The sequence below is a fragment of the Myxocyprinus asiaticus genome, chromosome 2, assembly GCF_019703515.2.
Source record: "Myxocyprinus asiaticus isolate MX2 ecotype Aquarium Trade chromosome 2, UBuf_Myxa_2, whole genome shotgun sequence".
NCBI lineage: Eukaryota > Metazoa > Chordata > Actinopteri > Cypriniformes > Catostomidae > Myxocyprinus > Myxocyprinus asiaticus.
The window spans coordinates 4033967-4052978 of NC_059345.1; the positions used below are offsets into that span (position 1 = coordinate 4033967).

At 36.9% G+C, this 19012-nt stretch overlaps 1 protein-coding gene across 1 annotated transcript; it reads right to left on the reverse strand.

The window, feature by feature from the left end:
- Positions 1–1309: 1309 nt before the first annotated feature.
- On the reverse strand, positions 1310–17883 carry mettl4 (methyltransferase 4, N6-adenosine). Its single transcript, XM_051714261.1, has 8 exons — positions 17512–17883; positions 17320–17385; positions 13052–13409; positions 5860–5929; positions 5526–5700; positions 5052–5158; positions 3044–3123; positions 1310–2271 (listed from the first exon to the last, which is right to left on the reverse strand). The coding sequence occupies exons 1-8, from the start codon at positions 17776–17778 to the stop codon at positions 2093–2095; spliced, it is 1302 nt and encodes a 433-aa protein (XP_051570221.1). The 5' UTR covers positions 17779–17883; the 3' UTR covers positions 1310–2092.
- Positions 17884–19012: the final 1129 nt, after the last annotated feature.

Sequence of the window (19012 nt, forward strand, 5' to 3'; positions counted from 1 at the left end):
TGGTTACATTTTAAGTGTGCAGTTACGCCTATTCAAGCTGCAAGGAAAGTATTTTAAGACCTTTTATTTGAAGGTTACACCAACTGAAATTTTTTGTCATTAAATATATTTTTATTTTATATTTTGAATTAAATGCTGTAAATGTTTATCAAAAAATATGAAACCAACATGGACACAGAGATGATATTTTTTTACAAACCTAGCTTTAACTGATGCATGAGTTAGCCCATTTTTAGCTTTGAGACCATTTTTATATTATGTGTTACACCTTTGCTCAGTCAAATTCATTAAATCAGTACAATTTGATTTCCACGCAAATTCGGCCATTATAAATTCTGGTCAGACATATTGAACTTTCATTTTGAAGTTTGAAAGAATTTATCATTTTGCTTTCTTAGTTTGGACTTGCTACACACATTTCACAAATGAGGATCCATTAAACCTGAGAAATTGAAGGAGACCAAGCAAGGTTTATCTACAGATATCTGTCATCAAACCAGCAGATGGAGCCAGAAACTATCATTTAACACCAGTCATCATGCACAAACAGCCTTTCTACAAACCTAATGGTATTAAAATCTCTATCTTCCTTAGCTGGTGGTAAACAGCTTTAGAAAGCTCGTACACTCACTGGAGTGTTGACAGGACTAAATAATTAAAACAGCACATTAAACAAAGTTAAATTCAAAGAAACGATATAACGACCATATTCATAGCTGCGAAGGCGAGTCATGTTAAAAGGTTAGTTCACCCAAAAATGAAAATTCTCTCATCATTTACTCATCCTCATGATATCCCAGATGTGTATGACTTTCTTTCTTCTGCAGAACACAAATGAAGATTTTCAGAAGAATACTTCAGCTCTGTAGGTCCATACAATGCAAGTGAATGGTGGCCAGAACTTTGAAGCTCCAAAAAGCACATAAATGCAGCACAAAAGTAATCCATACGACTCCTGTGGTTTAATTCATGCCTTCTGAAGTGATCTATTTGGTTTTGAGTGAGAAACAGACCAAAATGTAACTTTTTTTTCACTATACAGTAAATCTTGACATCAGCACTCTCCTTGGTGATCATTATTTCAAGCTTGATTACACTTACTAGCCATCTAGCACTTTGCGCACACTTCGGAAGACATTGATTAAACTGTATGTAGTACTTTAATGCTGCCTTTATGTGCTTTTTGGAGCTTCAAAGTTTTGGTCACCATTCACTTGCATTGTATTGAACCTACAGAGCTGAAATATTCTTCTAAACATCTTCATTTGTGTTCTGCACAAGAAAGAAAGTCTTACACATCTGGGATGGCATGAGGGTGAGTAAATTATGAGAGAACTTTCATTTTTTGGGTCAACTATTCCTTTAGGTTTATTGCCAATTTTAACACTCAAATTTTACACTTTGATATGCCAAGCAACACAACAGGAGTCAAACAATTGATTCCCAAAGTGTAGGTGCATTGATCATAAAAAACAGCAGAATTATTGAATACGTGTCAAAACTATTGACAGCATATGACAAAATTAACAAAACCCCAAGCATTAGTTGTTACAAGTTGAAATATTAGAATAATTCACACGATAGTAGCAAAAGTGTAGCCTCAAAAATGGCCATAGACTTTAACAACACTGAGGTTTGTATGCAATTCTGAAATTTCTATTCGTAAAGCTGTTCATATTCAATCTTAAAACCCGATAGTTATGTATAAAATCAACTTTCAGTTAAAAAAAGTTAATACTATAAACATATGCAACAAAAGAGTCATAAAATGCATTTTTATAAACTTATCACTCTCTTACAAATTACATTAAAATAAAGTATCCAGATAAAAACACCCAAATACTAGCACATTTAATCAAGCTGATCCATATAGAATAAAAACGTAATTTTTTCCTTATTGGAAGTTCGTAAACAGATTCTGATCCCAAACTAATAACATAATATGTCTGAATTATGTATAACAGGCATGACGAGACAAAGAACCTATTACGTGGCCTTTGCACGCTCTATACCTATTAAATGATCAAATGTTATAATCTACGACACGTTAATTAAAACAAATCGCATTAACACATGAACTTAAATGTTTAGTCTACAGAGCGTGTGCAGTGTCAGATGTGCTTGTTGGCTCTTCAATGGTCTCTTTGGTAAAATAGCTGCTGTGTTGGAACTTGATGACCTCATTTCCCCAGCTCGTCCAATCACACTGGAGACTTCGGGCAAACAGCTCTAAACACTTGGGTTGGTGAATAATGTACGGCTTCAGCACAGCTGGAATAAAATAGACAGAGGTTTAGCTCAAAAAGCAAATTTAGAGGTTCATAATAATGTGGAAAATGTTATTTTGTGATTTACACCATGCATTATGTTGCAGTTCCTCACAAATCTGTTTTTGCCTTTTCCCTGTATTAAGAACAATAATACTGTCAAGAAAATGAACATCAAGAAATAGAAATGAACTGCAAAATTCTGAAAATTCAATTAGAGAATAAAACAGAAATATCAGAGTAAACATTTTGCAATTTCAAACTTTCTATAGTAAAAATGTATTTTGCAAACATATGTGTGTGTGTTAGATTGCTGTCATCAGATGGAAAACAACAGATGGCTTGTAATGCCAACAATGACCAAGAGAAGATGGCTGTAGAGCTCCACTTATTGATGCCCTGGTTCTGTGTGTGTGTGTGTGTGTTATCGTCTCACCCCTAGCATTGTGGCTGATTTATTGTTTTTATTTGACAAGCGTTGTGTTAAAGTCTCACCAGTTCATTTTTGTGTGTGTGTTTGTGAGTGGGTGTGCATGTTTTGCACTGAGGATGTTTTAGAGTCTCACCCTGTAATTTCTGTCTGTTTTTTTCTGCATTGTGGCCGATTTATCGATTGTATTTGACAGATAAAAAAATTGCTCTGTTTTTTGGTCTTTTCTATTCATTGTCAATGACCGAATACCATAGGAGGGTTAAAAAGAAGAACAAAAACACTCGTCATGTTTGCAGAGGTTCTATGAATGTTTTAATTTAATGGTACGGCCCTGTGAGTGTACCTGATAATGAAGGCTTATGAGAGTGTAATATGGAGGGGACACTGATTAGAAGCCGTTGTTCTGGAAGCTCTGTTGAAGACCTGTAACACACAATAAGACATGTAGAATACAATATATCAGAATCAGAATGAGCTTTATTTCTATGTATGCTTACACATACAAGGAATTTGTTTTGGTGACAGAAGCTTCCAGTGCACAAACAATACAACAACAAGACAGAGATAATAAAAAAAATAGAATAAAATGAATAGGAAATATAAGTATATATATATATATAAATATACAATAAGACAAAAAAAACCTATATATATATACAAATCTGTTATATACAGATAATGCAAGGGAATGTAATGGCAGAAAAGGTAGGATAGGTTGGATAAATATAAATAGACAAAGCTGTGTATTGTACATAATTATTGCTCAATTGGGCAGTTTTAACTGTTCATGAGATGGATAGCCTGAGGGAAGAAACTGTTCTTGTGCCTGACAGTTCTGGTGCTCAGTGCTCTGTAGCACCTGCCAGAAGGCAACAGCTGGGTAAGTGGGGTCCAGAGTAATTTTTCCAGCCCTTTTACTCACTCTGGAAGTGTACAGTACTTGAAGGGGGGGCAGGGGGCAACCAATAATCCTTTCAGCAGTCCGAACTGTCATTTGTAGTCTTCTGATGTCCGATTTCGTAGCTGAACCAAACCAGACAGTTATTATAGTGCAGAGGACAGACTCAATGACCGCTGAGTAGAACTGTATCAGCAGCGCCTGTGGCAGGTTGAACTTCCTCAACTGGCGAAGGAAGTACAACCTCTGCTGGGCCTTTTTCAATGTGGGTCTCCCACTTCAGGTCCTGTGAGATGGTAGTGCCCAGGAACCTGAATGACTCCACTGCTGCCACAGTGCTGTTCAGAATGGAGAGTGGGGTCAATGTTGGTGTGTTCCTTCTAAAGTCCACTGTCATCTCCACAGTTTTGAGTGTGTCCAGCTCCAGGTTGTTTTGACTGCACCAGAAAGCCAGCTGTTCAACCTACCTTCTGTATGCAGACTCATCGTCATCCTGGATGAGGCCGATGACAGTAGTGTCAGGAGCTTGACAGTGGGTTGCTTGGCGGTGCAGTCATTTGTCTGAAGTCCACAAAAAGGATCCTTGCATATGTCCCTGGTCTGTCTAGATGTTACAGAATACGATGCAATCCCATGTTGACTGGATCATCCACAGACCTGTTTGCTCACTAAGCAAATTGAAGGGGATCCAGAAAGGGTCCAGTGATGTCCTTCAGGTGGGCCAACACCAGCCTCTCAAATGACTTCATGACCACAGAAGGGTCTGTAGTCATTAAGTCCTGTGATTTTGGGTTTCTTTGTGACAGGGATGATGGTGGAGCATTTGAAGCAGCAGGTAACTTCACACTGCTCCAGTGATCTGTTGAAGATCTGTGTGAAAATGGGGGCCAGCTGGATTTTAGACAAGTGGGTGAAACACCGTCTGGGCCCTGTGCTTTCCTCGTCTTTTGTTTCCGGAAGGCACCGCACACATCCTCTTCATAGATCTTAAGTGCAGGTTGAGTGGCAGGAGGGGGTGAGGAGGGTGGTTGCAGGAGGTGTTGATGTTTGTGTGAGGTGAAGGTCAGATTGGCTGTGGGGTATGAGACTGGGCTTTTCAAATCTACAGTAAAACACATTCAGGTCGTCAGCCAGTTGTTGATTCCCTACAGTGTTGCAGGATGGTGTCTTGTAGTTAGTAATGTCTTTCAGGCCTCTCCACACTGATGCAGTGTCGTTAGCTGAAAACTTGTTTTTCAGCTTCTCAGAGTGGCTTCGTTTAGCCACTCTAATCTTTTTTGTCAGTGTGTTTCTGGCCTGATTGTAAAAGATTTTATCCCCACTTCGGTAAGCATCCTCTTTGGCCTGACGAAGCTGCCTAAGTTTTGCTGTAAACCATGGTTTGTCATTGTTGAACGTTATATAAGTCCTTTATAAACAAAGATGGAAGATAAGATATACAAATGAACATTACCTGACTGTGTGGTCAGCGCTGCATGGATACCTGCCTAACACCAGCACTTCATATGGCTTCTTGTGTTGAGAGTCCAGAGGAAACACAAACTCTCCTGAGCAGGTCACCTACAGAAACAGCCAATCAAATGTAAAATCCTGCTGAGCAGTGTTGTCTAATGTTACTTAAAGGGACAGTTCACCAATAAATTAAAATTCTGTCATCATTTACTCATCATTCTTTCTTCCATGGAACACAAAAGGAGATGTTAGGCAGAATGTTCAGTCTCAGTCACCATTCACTTTCATTTTATGGAAAACCGATGCAATGAAAGTGAATAGCGACTGAGGCTATCCGTGTTAAATGATGACAGAATTTCCATTTTTTTCCCCCAACTTTTCCAACTATCACTTTCACATGATACTTTTTGCCATACTTTGTGTTAAGAGTACTTTTACTTCACTTGTGCATTTGTGTAGGTGTGTGTGTGTATACCTTGACCCAGAGCCACTCCGCCAGCCCTTCCACTCCCCAATGCGGGTAGAGCTCTTCTCTGACGAAACGCAGGTGCTGTGCACGGTTAGTTACCCAGGTAACCACCACACATCCTGGGGCAGCCAATGAGCGTACAGGAAGCTGCTTGAGCTGAGAGGACGGCAGGGAACTGTATCTGTCAATCAAAAGATATCTGTGAGTATGTGGACAAACTTCAGCTGTTTGTCATTACAGATTGAAAATTACTAATTTCATAGCTGTATAACAGTTACAGATACATAATTAAAATGTAGTGTAAATGTGATGTATGCGGAGAGAGCTTGTATACGTCTACCTGTTGCTTCTTTTGACAGATTTATTCTCCCAGGGTGGATCAAGGACTATGAGGTCAAATTTGTCTCCACCTATATCACAAAAAAGTTAACGTTTAAAACGTAAAGTAGTGCTGTCAATTGGGCAGAAAAACTACATTTGAATTTTTACCTTAAATATTTTCAAAGTTTGCTGATTTTTAAACTGATGTTTTTTCCTTAGTCCACAAGAGGGCACATTAAAATGCATAAACCATACAGCACCATTAAATTATTGCAAAGAACATTCCTGGCTGTTAAAAAAAAAAAAAGAACATTCCATTTTCAACTAATGTGCATAAAATAAATAAGTTTTAGTTGGTCCATATTTTCAAATGTTAAGTCAAAAGTAAAATGAGCAGGATAAACACTTCAATAGGCAGTCCACATGGTGTTAACACTGGCATTGATGCCACAGTATACTACACCAGACTCGAGCTTCATAATTACAGAGAAATACCACACTGATTTTTATTCAGTACAGTTGTATGTAGAGTAACAATATTCAAAGATAGCAGTGGTATTCGGCTGAACTCGGTGGTGAAGCGGCTCAGACTTTGAGCACAGGCCAGGGGCTGTTCAAACAGACACATTTCCAAGTTGAACATCTTTCCTGACAAAGCATTTAAAAAACTCATTGCTTAATCTGAGAAATGCTTATAAGAGAGCAAGACGCAACAGCCAAGTACCTCCACCTACTGTAAGGGGCTGCTCACACCAAACGCTTTTGCAACCATCCATTTGTTTTTCTATGTAAACTGCGCTAGACGAACGTCTTAGTTTTGCTTTGTTTTTGTTTATTCAGTGTCTCGTGCAGGAGCACTGTTTTTTCGATGCTGTTTCTAGTTAAAAAGAACTTTTAAAAGTGTCTCGAGACACCTGCTTTCTATTAAACTGTATTTGTTGTGCTGTGTCTAGCCTTTTTTATCACAAGAATCTAATCGATCTGAAGTCATCGTCAGCGCTTGGCACACATCCAAAATTCGAATGCACAGTTTTAACATCCGAATGTGAATTTTCTTCTTAAATTTGAAGAAGATACTAATTTCGAGTTTTAATTTGACAGCCCTAACATAAAGTCCCCGTCAGGCATATGAGGTATCATTTGAAAGCTTAGAATCTGAACTTTGAGATAACCATCACTTCTGCATTTATGTTACATAAAATAATGGCCTCAAATCATTCGCATTGTAAATTAGCACCCCTAGAGGTAATGGGGTAGAAATATTTATATGAAAATAAAAGTCTGTCACATAGTACATAAATGTAAAATCATATATCAAATGAAAGCTCTCATTCTCAGGACTGTGACTGTTCAGTTTATTTTGTTGCCCTAATACCACAGTTCGAAAGATTTTCAAAAGAATCACAAAGTGAAATATGATTTCTGTAAATCATCAAATACAAACGTCTCTTTTGTGCTGCTGTAAGCCCAAGTAGCCAAAAACTTTATATCTGCTTTTACCTTAGGAATTTTCTAAAACATGAGCTATTTTTTTACTTGTCTCTGAGCTTGCTTGGCTGTATAATCCAATGTTATGACTTAGATGTCCAGAACAAAATATGCCAACCAGCAGGAAAAGAATGGTAAACAAATCATCAGAACAAATGTTTTAGACTATTGATGATGAAATGTTATATATCATCACTGGGAGGATTTCAGCTTTCTAATGACACCTAGATTGAGCTTCTAGTCCATTCAGAGGCCGAGATATTCAATGAAACAACAAGGGTGGTGCTTGGACTAAAAATTAGACTGAATGTCAATGGACGAGCACATCTGTGAGGGCTAAAATGCGTAAGAGCACCACTTACATTTCAATTCTGTATATTCTGATAGAATGTGATAGAGAATTTATTTTTTCCTAGTGCTTTCTGCCACCTAGTGGAATAAAATGAGACTTTTCAAAGTGAGGTAGAGTGAACAGAACCAGAATTACATGTTTACAAAGTCAGGACAACAAAAAAAATAAATAAATAAATAAATAAATATATATATATATATATATATATATATATATATATATATATATATATATATATATATATAAAAGGGTTTATCATAAGATTATAAATACATACAATATTATTTATGAATAACTGGAGTCTTTATTTATTTGGGTGGTTCTTAAAAAAAAAAAAAAGTCCACTATATGTGTGAATGGTGAGCTTTTATTTTTGAGTGTGAAAAATTGCGGGCAGCAGCCCAAAAATGCACCAGAGTTTAAGGGGTTAATAGTCAAATCATAAAGAGTAAATAAGAATAAACGGTAACACTTTACAATAAGGTTCCATTCATTAACTTAGTAAATGCATTAGGCCTCATGAACTAACAATGAACAATTTATGTTTAACAGCATTTATTAATCTTTGTTTATGTTAGTTCATAAGAATACAATTGTTCATTGTAAGTTCATAGTGCATTAACTAATGTTAACATATACCAGTAACTGATTTTAAAAATGTATTACCATATGCTGAAATTAACATTAACTAAGATTAATACATGCTGTTAAAGTGTAGTTCATTGTTTGTTCATGTTAACTAATGTTGTTAACAAATGGAACCTTATTGTAAAGTGTTACCGAATAAACAATAAGGCGTCCACACTCCAGATGTGCAATATCACCCTTTTTTGTGCACTTCTACACAATTTGTTTGCCACATACAGTATAGGGATCGATCAGGATTGTTTTTAATGACCAATACGATATGCTATTCATGTTTAATTTTTGCTTTTATGCATAATAACATCTTTTAATTATGTATCACTAACCTCTGAAGGTGAAACTACCGGTAATATTGAGCAAAGTAATATTTTTTTCCACTACAAACAACTAATTTAACTGGTTTAAGTTGTAATATACACTTGTGCAAAGCCCCTCACTTAATTCATATTTACGATTTAAAGTCTTTTGAGTCTAACTTTGTCGGTAAACCTGATATTAAAAAAACGATAACTGATTATGTGGAAAAGTGTAAATATCGGTTAAAAATATCGGTCAAACCGATTATCATTCTAGCTTTAATCATATATGTAATTAATTCTTCAGTATATTCTATCTGATTGTGGATCTTCACACTAAAGCCTCACATCTCATTTTTAGTATTACTAATTTAATGTTTACACCTGGTGTGCAGATTCTTTATTGTCTCTAATCTTCCTCTGATGAAAAAGCTAATCGAAAGCAATAATACTAGTTACAGTAGATTATTACATATTTTAAAGTGCAACATGGAAATGTTTAATTAGCATTGTGGTCCTGAAAGATTACATCTTTTCTATGTAAGTGTATTTATGACAAATATCATTGAAACAAAAATAAACGCATTGCATTAACAGTGCTTGCATTTTTTGAGGATGCTATTTCATATGGTTGTATATTTAAGATATAATTAATTATATTGTATATATGTACAGATGAAGTCAGAAGTTTACATACACCTTAGACAAATACAGTTGTGCTCAAAAGTTTGCATACCCTGGCAGAAATTGTGAAATTTTGGCATTGATTTTGAAAATATGACTGATCATGCAAAAAAACTGTCTTTTATTTAAGGCTAGTGATCATATGAAGCCATTTATTATCACATAGTTGTTTGACTCCTTTTTAAATCATAATGATAACAGAAATCACCCAAATGGCCCTGATCAAAAGTTTACATACCCTTGAATGTTTGGCCTTGTTACAGACACACAAGGTGACACACACTTGTTTAAATGGCAATTAAAGGTTAATTTCCCACACCTGTGGCTTTTTAAATTGCAATTAATGTCTGTGTATAAATAGTCAATGAGTTTGTTAGCTCTCATGTGGATGCACTGAGCAGGCTAGATACTGAGCCATGGGGAGCAGAAAAGAACTGTCAAAAGACCTGTGTAACAAGGTAATGGAACTTTATAAAGATGGAAAAGGATATAAAAAGATATCCAAAGCCTTGAAAATGCCAGTGAGTACTGTTCAATCACTTATTAAGAAGTGGAAAATTCGGGGATCTCTTGATACCAAGCCAAGGTCAGGTAGACCAAGAAAGATTTCAGCCACAACCGCCAGAAGAATTGTTCGGGATACAAAGAAAAACCCACAGGTAACCTCAGGAGAAATACAGGCTGCTCTGGAAAAAGATGGTGTGGTTGTTTCAAGGAGCACAATACGACGATACTTGAACAAAAATGAGCTGCATGGTCGAGTTGCCAGAAAGAAGCCTTTACTGCGCCAATGCCACAAAAAAGCCCGGTTACAATATGCCCGACAACACCTTGACACCCCTCACAGCTTCTGGCACACTGTAATTTGTAATATGGTCACAACCATAAGCGCTATGTTTGGAGAGGGGTCAACAAGGCCTATAGTGAAAAGAATACCATCACCACTGTGAAGCATGGTGGTGGCTCACTGATGTTTTGGGGGTATGTGAGCTCTAAAGGCACAGGGAATCTTGTGAAAATTGATGGCAAGATGAATGCAGCCTGTTATCAGAAAATACTGGCAGACAATTTACATTCTTCTGCATGAAAGCTGCGCATGGGACGCTTTTGGACTTTCCAGCATGACAATGACCCTAAGCACAAGGCCAAGTTGACCCTCCAGTGGTTACAGCAGAAAAAGGTGAAGGTTCTGGAGTGGCCATCACAGTCTCCTGACCTTAATATCATCGAGCCACTCTGGGGAGATCTCAAACGTGCGGTTCATGCAAGATGACCAAAGACTTTGCATGACCTGGAGGCATTTTGCCAAGACGAATGGGCAGCTATACCACCTGCAAGAATTTGGGGCCTCATAGACAACTATTACAAAAGACTGCATGCTGTCATTGATGCTAAAGGGGGCAATACACAGTATTAAGAACTAAGGGTATGCAGACTTTTGAACAGGGGTCATTTCATTTTTTTCATTGTTGCCATGTTTTATGATTGTGCCATTCTGTTATAACCTACAGTTGAATATGAATCCCATAAGAAATAAAAGAAATGTGTTTTGCCTGCTCACTCATGTTTTCTATAAAAATGGTACATATATTACCAATTCTCCAAGGGTATGCAAACTTTTGAGCACAACTGTACATTTAAACTCAGTTTTTCACAATTCTTGACATTTAATCATAGAAAACATTCCCTGTCTTAGGTCAGTTAGGATCACTACTTTATTTTAAGAATGTGAAATGTCAGAATAATAGTAGAAAGAATGATTTATTTCAGCTTTTATTTCTTTCATCACATTCCCAGTGGGTCAGAAGTTTACATACACTTTGTTAGTATTTGGTAGCATTGGCTTTAAATTGTTTAACTTGGGTAAAATGTTTTGGGTAGCCTTCCACAAGCTTCTCACAATAAGTTGCTGGAATTTTGGCCCATTCCTCCAGACAGAACTGGTGTAACTGAGTCAGGTTTGAAGGCCTCCTTCCACGCACACGCTTTTTCAGTTCTGCCCACAAATTTTCTATCGGATTGAGGTCAGGGCTTTGTGATGGCCACTCCAATACCTTGACTTTGTTGTCCTTAAGCCATTTTGCCTCAGCTTTGGAGGTATGCTTGGGGTCATTGTCCATTTGGAAGACCCATTATGACCAAGCTTTAACTTCCTGGCTGATGTCTTGAGATGTTGCTTCAATACATCCACATAATTTTCCTTCCTCATGATGCCATTTTTTGCTATTTGGTGAAGTGCACCAGTCCCTCCTGCAGCAAAGCACCCCCGCAACATGATGCTGCCATCCCCATGCTTCACGGTTGGGATGGTGTTCTTCGGCTTGCAAGCCTCACCCTTTTTCCTCCAAACATAACGATGGTCATTATGGCAATTTTGTTTCATCAGACCAGAGGACATTTCTCCAAAAAGTAAGATCTTTGCCCACATGTGCACTTGCAAACTGTATTCCGGCTTTTTTATGGTGGTTTTGGAGCAGTAGCTTCTTCCTTGCTGAGCAGCCTTTCAGTTTATGTCGATATAGGACTCGTTTTACTGTGGATATAGATACTTGTCTAACTGTTTCCTCCAGCATCTTCACAAGGTCTTTTGCTGTTGGTCTGGGATTGTTCTGCACTTTTCGCACCAAACTACGTTCATCTCTAGGAGACAGAATACATCTCCTTCCTGAGCGGTATGATGGCTGTGTGGTCCCATGGTGTTTATACTTAAGTATTATTGTTTGTAAAGATGAACATGTAATACCTTCAGCCATTAGGAAATTGCTCCCAAGGATGAACCAGTCTTGTGGAGGTCCACAATTTTTTTCTGAGGTCTTGGCTGATTTCTTTTGATTTTCCCATGATGTCAAGCAAAGAGGGACTGAGTTTGAAGGTAGGCCTTAAAATACATCCAGAGGTGCACCTCCAATTGACTCCAATTAGCTTTTCAGAAGCTAACTGCTTGACAAAAGTTTCTTACATTTTCCAAGCTGCTTAAAGGCACCGTTAACTTATTGTATGTAAATTTCTGACCCACTGGAATTGTGATATAGTCAATTAAAAGTGAAACATTCTGTCTGTAAACAATTGTTGGAAAAATTACTTGTGTCATGCACAAAGTAGTTGTCCTAAACGACGGTCTGACTTCAACTGTATATTTAAGAAAACATTTTGCACATCATAAAAAATTTAATGATTAAGATGAAATGCAAAAAAAAAAAAAAAAAAAAAAATTTACTTGTATTTTTGGAACTGAACTTTGGGAGGTTATTTATTATTATTCGACAGGTAATATTTTGTCCATTATATTTCAATTTGCAAATTCGGAAATTCAACCTTGTACATCCTGGCATTGTAGGAAAAGCAGTAGAATGCCAATACACAAACTTCACTTGCTGCTACTAGGCTTCACCACTTAGCTGCACAATATTTCTGATCTGGAATATAAATATCTTAAAATCTTCTTACAATACAGAGAATGTCCTGACTTTAGTTAAACATCTCCTTTTGTATTCCAACAGAGGAAAGAAAGTCAAACGGGGTTGGAACAACATGAGGGTGTGTAAATGATGACAGAATATTCATTTGAACATAGAAATATTCTTGTGCATGTAAACACTGTTACTGTGTCCCAGTATACTACAGTAGAATCTTTATGATATTGTCACGAAGCTGTTCCTCTGATCCACATTTAAACCCATTTTAATCTGTATTGTATTGTGTTACATGTATTAATAATAATGAGATAGAATAGTGACTGAACTCACAGTTGACCAGTGGCTGTATACGTGTGATGTCAGACAGCAGGAAACGGCTGCGAGGGGGCAACAGATATCTCTCCCTCATTAATGTGACCTCATAAGCACAGTCGTATGGGTTTTCGGTGATGTAAGAGAATAAATCAAGCGGCGCGTCCAGATCATCTCTATTCAGTGTCTGTACTGGTGCTGCTGTAGAATCATCTGTCAATGGGAGCTGTTTGGCCATGTCACATAATGCAGCCAGCTGGCACTCCTGTACTGGCATGAGTTCAGAGGGCACTACAGTCAAACCCCCCGTCAAGTATCCACATTTACAACCGGCTTCAACAAGAGACTGTGAACCCTCCAAAACCACTGACCGGATCTGAGAAAAGACCAAGAAAGGCCAATGAGAGTGGAAAGGGGACAGAAAGAGAGAGGGTTATACTCTAGGTTATAGCTAGTTATACTCATTATCTCATAAATTGAGAATTTATGATACATTTTTAATATAGATGAATTAGACAAAAATAAATAAATAAATAGTTACAGAATACATTTTTTATATGGTTAAAAAAAAAAAAATAAAAAACACCCCTGCAAATCAAATCTGGGGGCAAATATTGCCCTTTAATGGTAAAGTTAACTTCTGACATTGTCCAGAAGTTTTCTCAGCCATCGTTTTAAACATCTTTTTCTTTGACTCTTTAATTTCATTGGAGTTTTTCAGAACATTTATACACAAAATTGGACTACAATACAAAATAAAAAATAATAACTGGATGCCACTTCGCAGAAACGCAGTAAGGTCATGTGACAACAATGTAGCATACTACTGTTTGAAATATGTATTGTTGCATATTGCATACTGTTACTTTTTAACTAGTAAGCAGTATTCAGTAGAGGCAGACCGATATATCGGTTTTACCGATTAATTGGTGCCGATAGTTGCTTTTTGGAACTATCAGTTATTGGCAAAAATGTATGCTGATAGTTGCCGAATTTGTATTAATTTATTACTATTTAAATTTCATTTTAATATTAATTCCTATGTGGTCGATTTGCAGTACTGAAATCTTTCATTATTGAGATTATTCATTCATATTTTTTTATTTTGATTAGATAATCAAGTATTCTTAATTGAAGCGAGGGCATACAAAGAAAACGTGCCCCGTCAGCACATACATTGTGTCTCCAACTTCATATCTTGTGAATAATAATAACAAACCTTATTCCTCATTAAACCTCATCTGGTGAATATATATATATATATATATATATATATATATATATATATTTATATTCTGTGTTCAGAATCAACCAATCATCAAGCTCATGTGAAACAGTACACAACTGTCTTCACCTGAAGTGACTCCAAATAAATCTCAGCTGTTCTTGTAGGATTTTTCTGACATCTTCTTGGTTGCATGCTACTACAAGAGCCATGGGCCACAAAGAGCTTACAAAGCATCAACGGGATCTCATTGTTGAAAGGTATCGCTCAGGTGAGGGCTACAAAAAAATGTCCAAGGCATTAGATATACCATGGAACACAGTGAAGACAGTCATCAACAAGTGGAGAAAGTATGGCACAACAGTGACATTATCAAGAACAGGACGTCCCTCCAAAATTGATAAGACAAAGAGAAAACTGGTCAGGGAGGCTGTCAAGAGGCCTACAGCAACATTAAAGGAGCTGCAGCTCTTTCTGGCAAGTACTGGTTGCTCCCTACATGTGACAACTATCTCCCGTATATCCTGTCTGGGCTATGGGGCAGGGGGGCAGGGGGGCAAGTCCAAGCATTTTCTGATGAAAAAAAAACATCCAAGCCCAGATAAACTTTGCAAAAACATATATCCATTCTCCCAAAACCATGTGGAAAAATGTGTTATGGTCTGATGAGACCAAGTTTGAAATTTTTGCCCAAAATTGTAAAAGATAAGTTTGGCGCAAAAACAAAACCGCACATCAGCAAAAGAACACCATACCCACGGTGAAGCATGGTGGTAGCAGCATCATGCTTTGGGGCTGCTTTTCTTCAGCTGGAACTGGGGCTTTAGTGAAGGTGGAGGGAATCATGAATAGCTCCAAATACCAGTCAAATGTGGCACAGAACCTTCTGGCATCTGCTAGAAAGCTGAAAATGAAGAGATCTTTCACCTTTCAGCATGACAATGATTCAGCAAAAAAAGATGAATGTTTTGAAATGGCCCAGCCAGAGCCCAGACCTGAATCCTATAGAAAATCTGTGGGGGGACCTTAAGAGGGCCGTACACAGGAGATGCCCTCGCAATTTGACAGATCTGGAACATTTTTGCAAAGAAGAGTGGGAAAATATTCCCAAGTCAAGATGTGCCAAGCTAATAGACCATATATAGCTTATATATAAACAAAACCCTTTATCTGGTGAATATATAATCTATAAAAGGCTTAATTTAGCTTCTTTATAGTTAAGTCATGCCTTCAGCACCAAATCAAATAAATTGCATCTGGGATTTTATTTGTTTTGGACTCTTGTAGCCTCTATGTCTGTACCTGTCAAAGTATGCAAAGATAAAGAAAATTTTTTTTTTAAACTATCGGCCGATTAATCAGTTATCAACCTTTTCCACCATCTTACAACAAAAATCCTATTTCAGAAATTAGGATCTTACTTGATTCTTAGAGGATTCTTTGCCTATTTGATAGCATTAGGATTGGTTTCAAATTATGACATTATTAGAAAATTATGATATTCCAATAGGAATCCTGCACGTATTTCTTAAAGGATTAGTTCACCCAAAAATGAAAATTCAGTCATTGTTTACTCACACCTGTGTTGTTCTAACCCTGTATGACTTTTTTCTTTTTCTTAACACAAAAGGGAGAAATTGTGAAAAAACTTTGTGCTCAGTGATGTCATACAATAGCAGTTTATGGTGACCACCTCTTCAAGCTTCAAAAGTACACAAAAGTATAATTCAGAAGTCTAATAAATTATTCCATGAGACTTGTGATTGTTATGAAAGCATACGATAAGTTTTGGTGAGAAACAAACCAAAATCTAATGTATTATTTAGTAAAAATGTCCACTGACTGTTGATCTCATGTGCACGTTCATGATAGGGTACGAGAGCAACACTTCACGTGGCCCATCTCGACATTGGGGTGTTTAATAGAAAACTTGTTTTATCTAAAACAGGTCCTCCCAACAGCATAGATTTGTTGAACATTGATCCTGGTATAAATATGGGGTGGGTTGTAATTGTTTGTTTTGATTATTGGGGGGGGTTACCTATATTCCCCCCGCCCCCACCCCCATCCAGAATCTACGCCCCAGGGTCTGCCACAGCGATAGTGACAACAGAACACAACACAGCTGCACACAAAACAGAGAATAGAACTTACTAAACATGTCTGAAGAGTTTGTAATCGAAGAATTGATGCGTTTCTATGCCCAGCCTTATTTTTTTTGAACGCAGTATTCGTAAATCAAACAGAAACATAGAGGAGGCTACAGGCAGCCATAGTCACACCGTGTACTAACCTGACGGCAAATGACACATGATAAAAGGTATATTTTCTATGGTAATCAGAGTTTTGTCCTAACCAGCAGTGACAAGCGACGGTACATTCTATCGATCGCTTGTTTTTTATTTTCTGTATCACGTGGGTAACTCCGTCCTGTGAACTGGCCTAAAACGTAAAAAAAAAAAAAAAAAGGCTGGGCATAGAAATGCATCAATTCTTCGACTGCAAACTCTTCAGACATGTTTAATAAGTTCTCTTCTCTGTTTTGTGTACAGTTGTGTTGTGTTCTGTTATCGCTATCGCTGTGGAGGACCTGTTTTTAAATAAACAAAACAAGCTTTTGCTTGAACGCCCCAATGTCGCTGCGTGAACTGTTGCTCTCGTGCCCTATCGTGAACGTGCACAGGAGATCAATGGTCAGTGGATATTTTCACTAAATAACACATTAGATTTCAGTTTGTTTCTAACCAAACCTTATCATACGCTTTCATAACAATCATGAGTCTTGTGGAATAATTTATTAGACTTCTGAATTATACTTTTACGTTCTTTTGAAGCTTGAAGAGGTGGTCACCATAAACTGCCATTGTATGACATCACTGAGCACAAAGTTTTTTCACAATTTCTCCATTAGTGTTAAGAAAAAGAAAGAAAGTCATATAGGGTTATAACAACACAGGGGTGAGTAAACAATGACTGAATTTTCATTTTTGTGTGAACTATCACTTTAAGGATTTTTGGCTAAGGTTAATGCACGAGAGAAGTAAAAATTGGCTATTATTACCTTTTCATGATATGCATGGGCATTTAACTCTCCTGTATTCAGATCACGCTGCTTTCGCTTTCGTTTCTGTCAATAAAAAACGACCTGTAAGCATCTCCAGAGATAGTGGAAACAATCTAGCACAGTATATCATAAAAAAATTATAATAAATGTGTGACTGTCTTGCTTTGTGCTGTTCTCTCGGTTGCCTACCTTTCGTGTCTTTAGATCAATCTTTGCATGTTCGCCATTGGCAGATCTCTGCGTAACTAACAGACACTCGCTGGTTAAGGCATCTGTGTTTTGTTTAGCTGTAATATGGGGTCTCGATATATCAAAATAGTGTCTCTTAAAACTGCATTTGAAGAATCGGGTATTTGCATGCCCATCAAAAGCATTCATACAGTACTGCAAACCCTCATCAATGTGAGAGCAGGAGTCCAACAGCCAGCCCCAACTGTTAGCAAACACAATGGACATTTGCAAAATATTAAAACAATTATAAGGACCGCCTAAACTGCTCGTAATTAATTATTTCATCTGTTCAGCTCGATGCGAATGCACGCGGCGATGTGTGCTCAGTGACGTCACTCAGACCTAAGCTGTGTCCGAAACCGCCCCCATTCACTAAATAGTGCACTATTTCGGGTGTCGGCACTATTTATATTATATATATATATATATATATATATATATATATATATATATATATATATATATATATATATAATTTATATTGATTGTAAATTATAACAGTAGCGTTTTCATTCTTTTTTATCTTCAATGACATATAGAGTAAACAGTTCTATTATCTTTTTATGAAAAATAAAATATAAACATGACAAGTTGAATTATTTCCTATTTATCATTATTTTAATAATCATAACAAATGAACAGTTGTGAAAAGATTAATTGTATTATGATCATTGAATTATGATTCATTTTTTATTAATGCAAAAATAAAACATTTAATTGCCTATTATAAAAGTATATATATATATATATATATATATATATATATATATATATATATATATAAACTATATAAAGATTACAGAGATGATAAAATTCATGAAGCCACACAGGCGAAATGTTTATGACGAAATGTCTGCGACAGCTCCCGAGTGCTCTCTGACGCATGGAATTTACGTCAGCGTCTGAAATCGCTCACTCATTTTGTTTACTCACTGTTGAAATATAGTGCGCTCACTGCCATTCACTATATTAGGAAATAGTGAATGAGTGAACGAGTGGGCGATTTCAGACACTACAGTTTGTTTGACTCGTTGTGCCGAGTCGGTTCGTTCAAACGGTTGTTCTTCTTCTTCGTCGTCGTCGTTGTCGTCGTCTTCTTCTTTGGTGTTTATTGGTGGTTGGCAAACCAGCTTATAGGTGCATTACCGCCACCAACTGGACTGGAGTGTGGTACAGCATTATGCAGGATTAAAAACAAAAAAAACCTATATTTCTTTAACTAATTCATTTTCTTTTATAAACGTAATAATGTCATCATATATCTTGCCAGCTGTTTTTCCTAAGAGACCTGATAAAGAAAAGTCTTGATGTTTTTCCTTCCTTAGTGACTGAAGAAGGTGATATCTCTCAGTATTGTATTTCCTACAATGAAATAATACATGAGTATGTGCATTTCCCAGTTGGGTGCTTGCCTGTTTTATACAATGTATCATTAAATCCGGTATGACCTATTCTCAGA

What these genes read in the sequence shown, in the direction of transcription:
- mettl4 (XM_051714261.1), bottom strand. Translation starts at nt 17,778, where the DNA reads ATGTCCATTGTGTTTGCTAACAGTTGGGGCTGGCTGTTGGACTCCTGC. An exon ending in TTGATCTAAAGACACGAAAG is followed by an intron (nt 17,386 to 17,511) that starts GTAGGCAACCGA and finishes TTTTATTGACAG; the next exon opens with AAACGAAAGCGAAAGCAGCG. An exon ending in TCTGTCAAAAGAAGCAACAG is followed by an intron (nt 5,701 to 5,859) that starts GTAGACGTATAC and finishes TTTGATTGACAG; the next exon opens with ATACAGTTCCCTGCCGTCCT.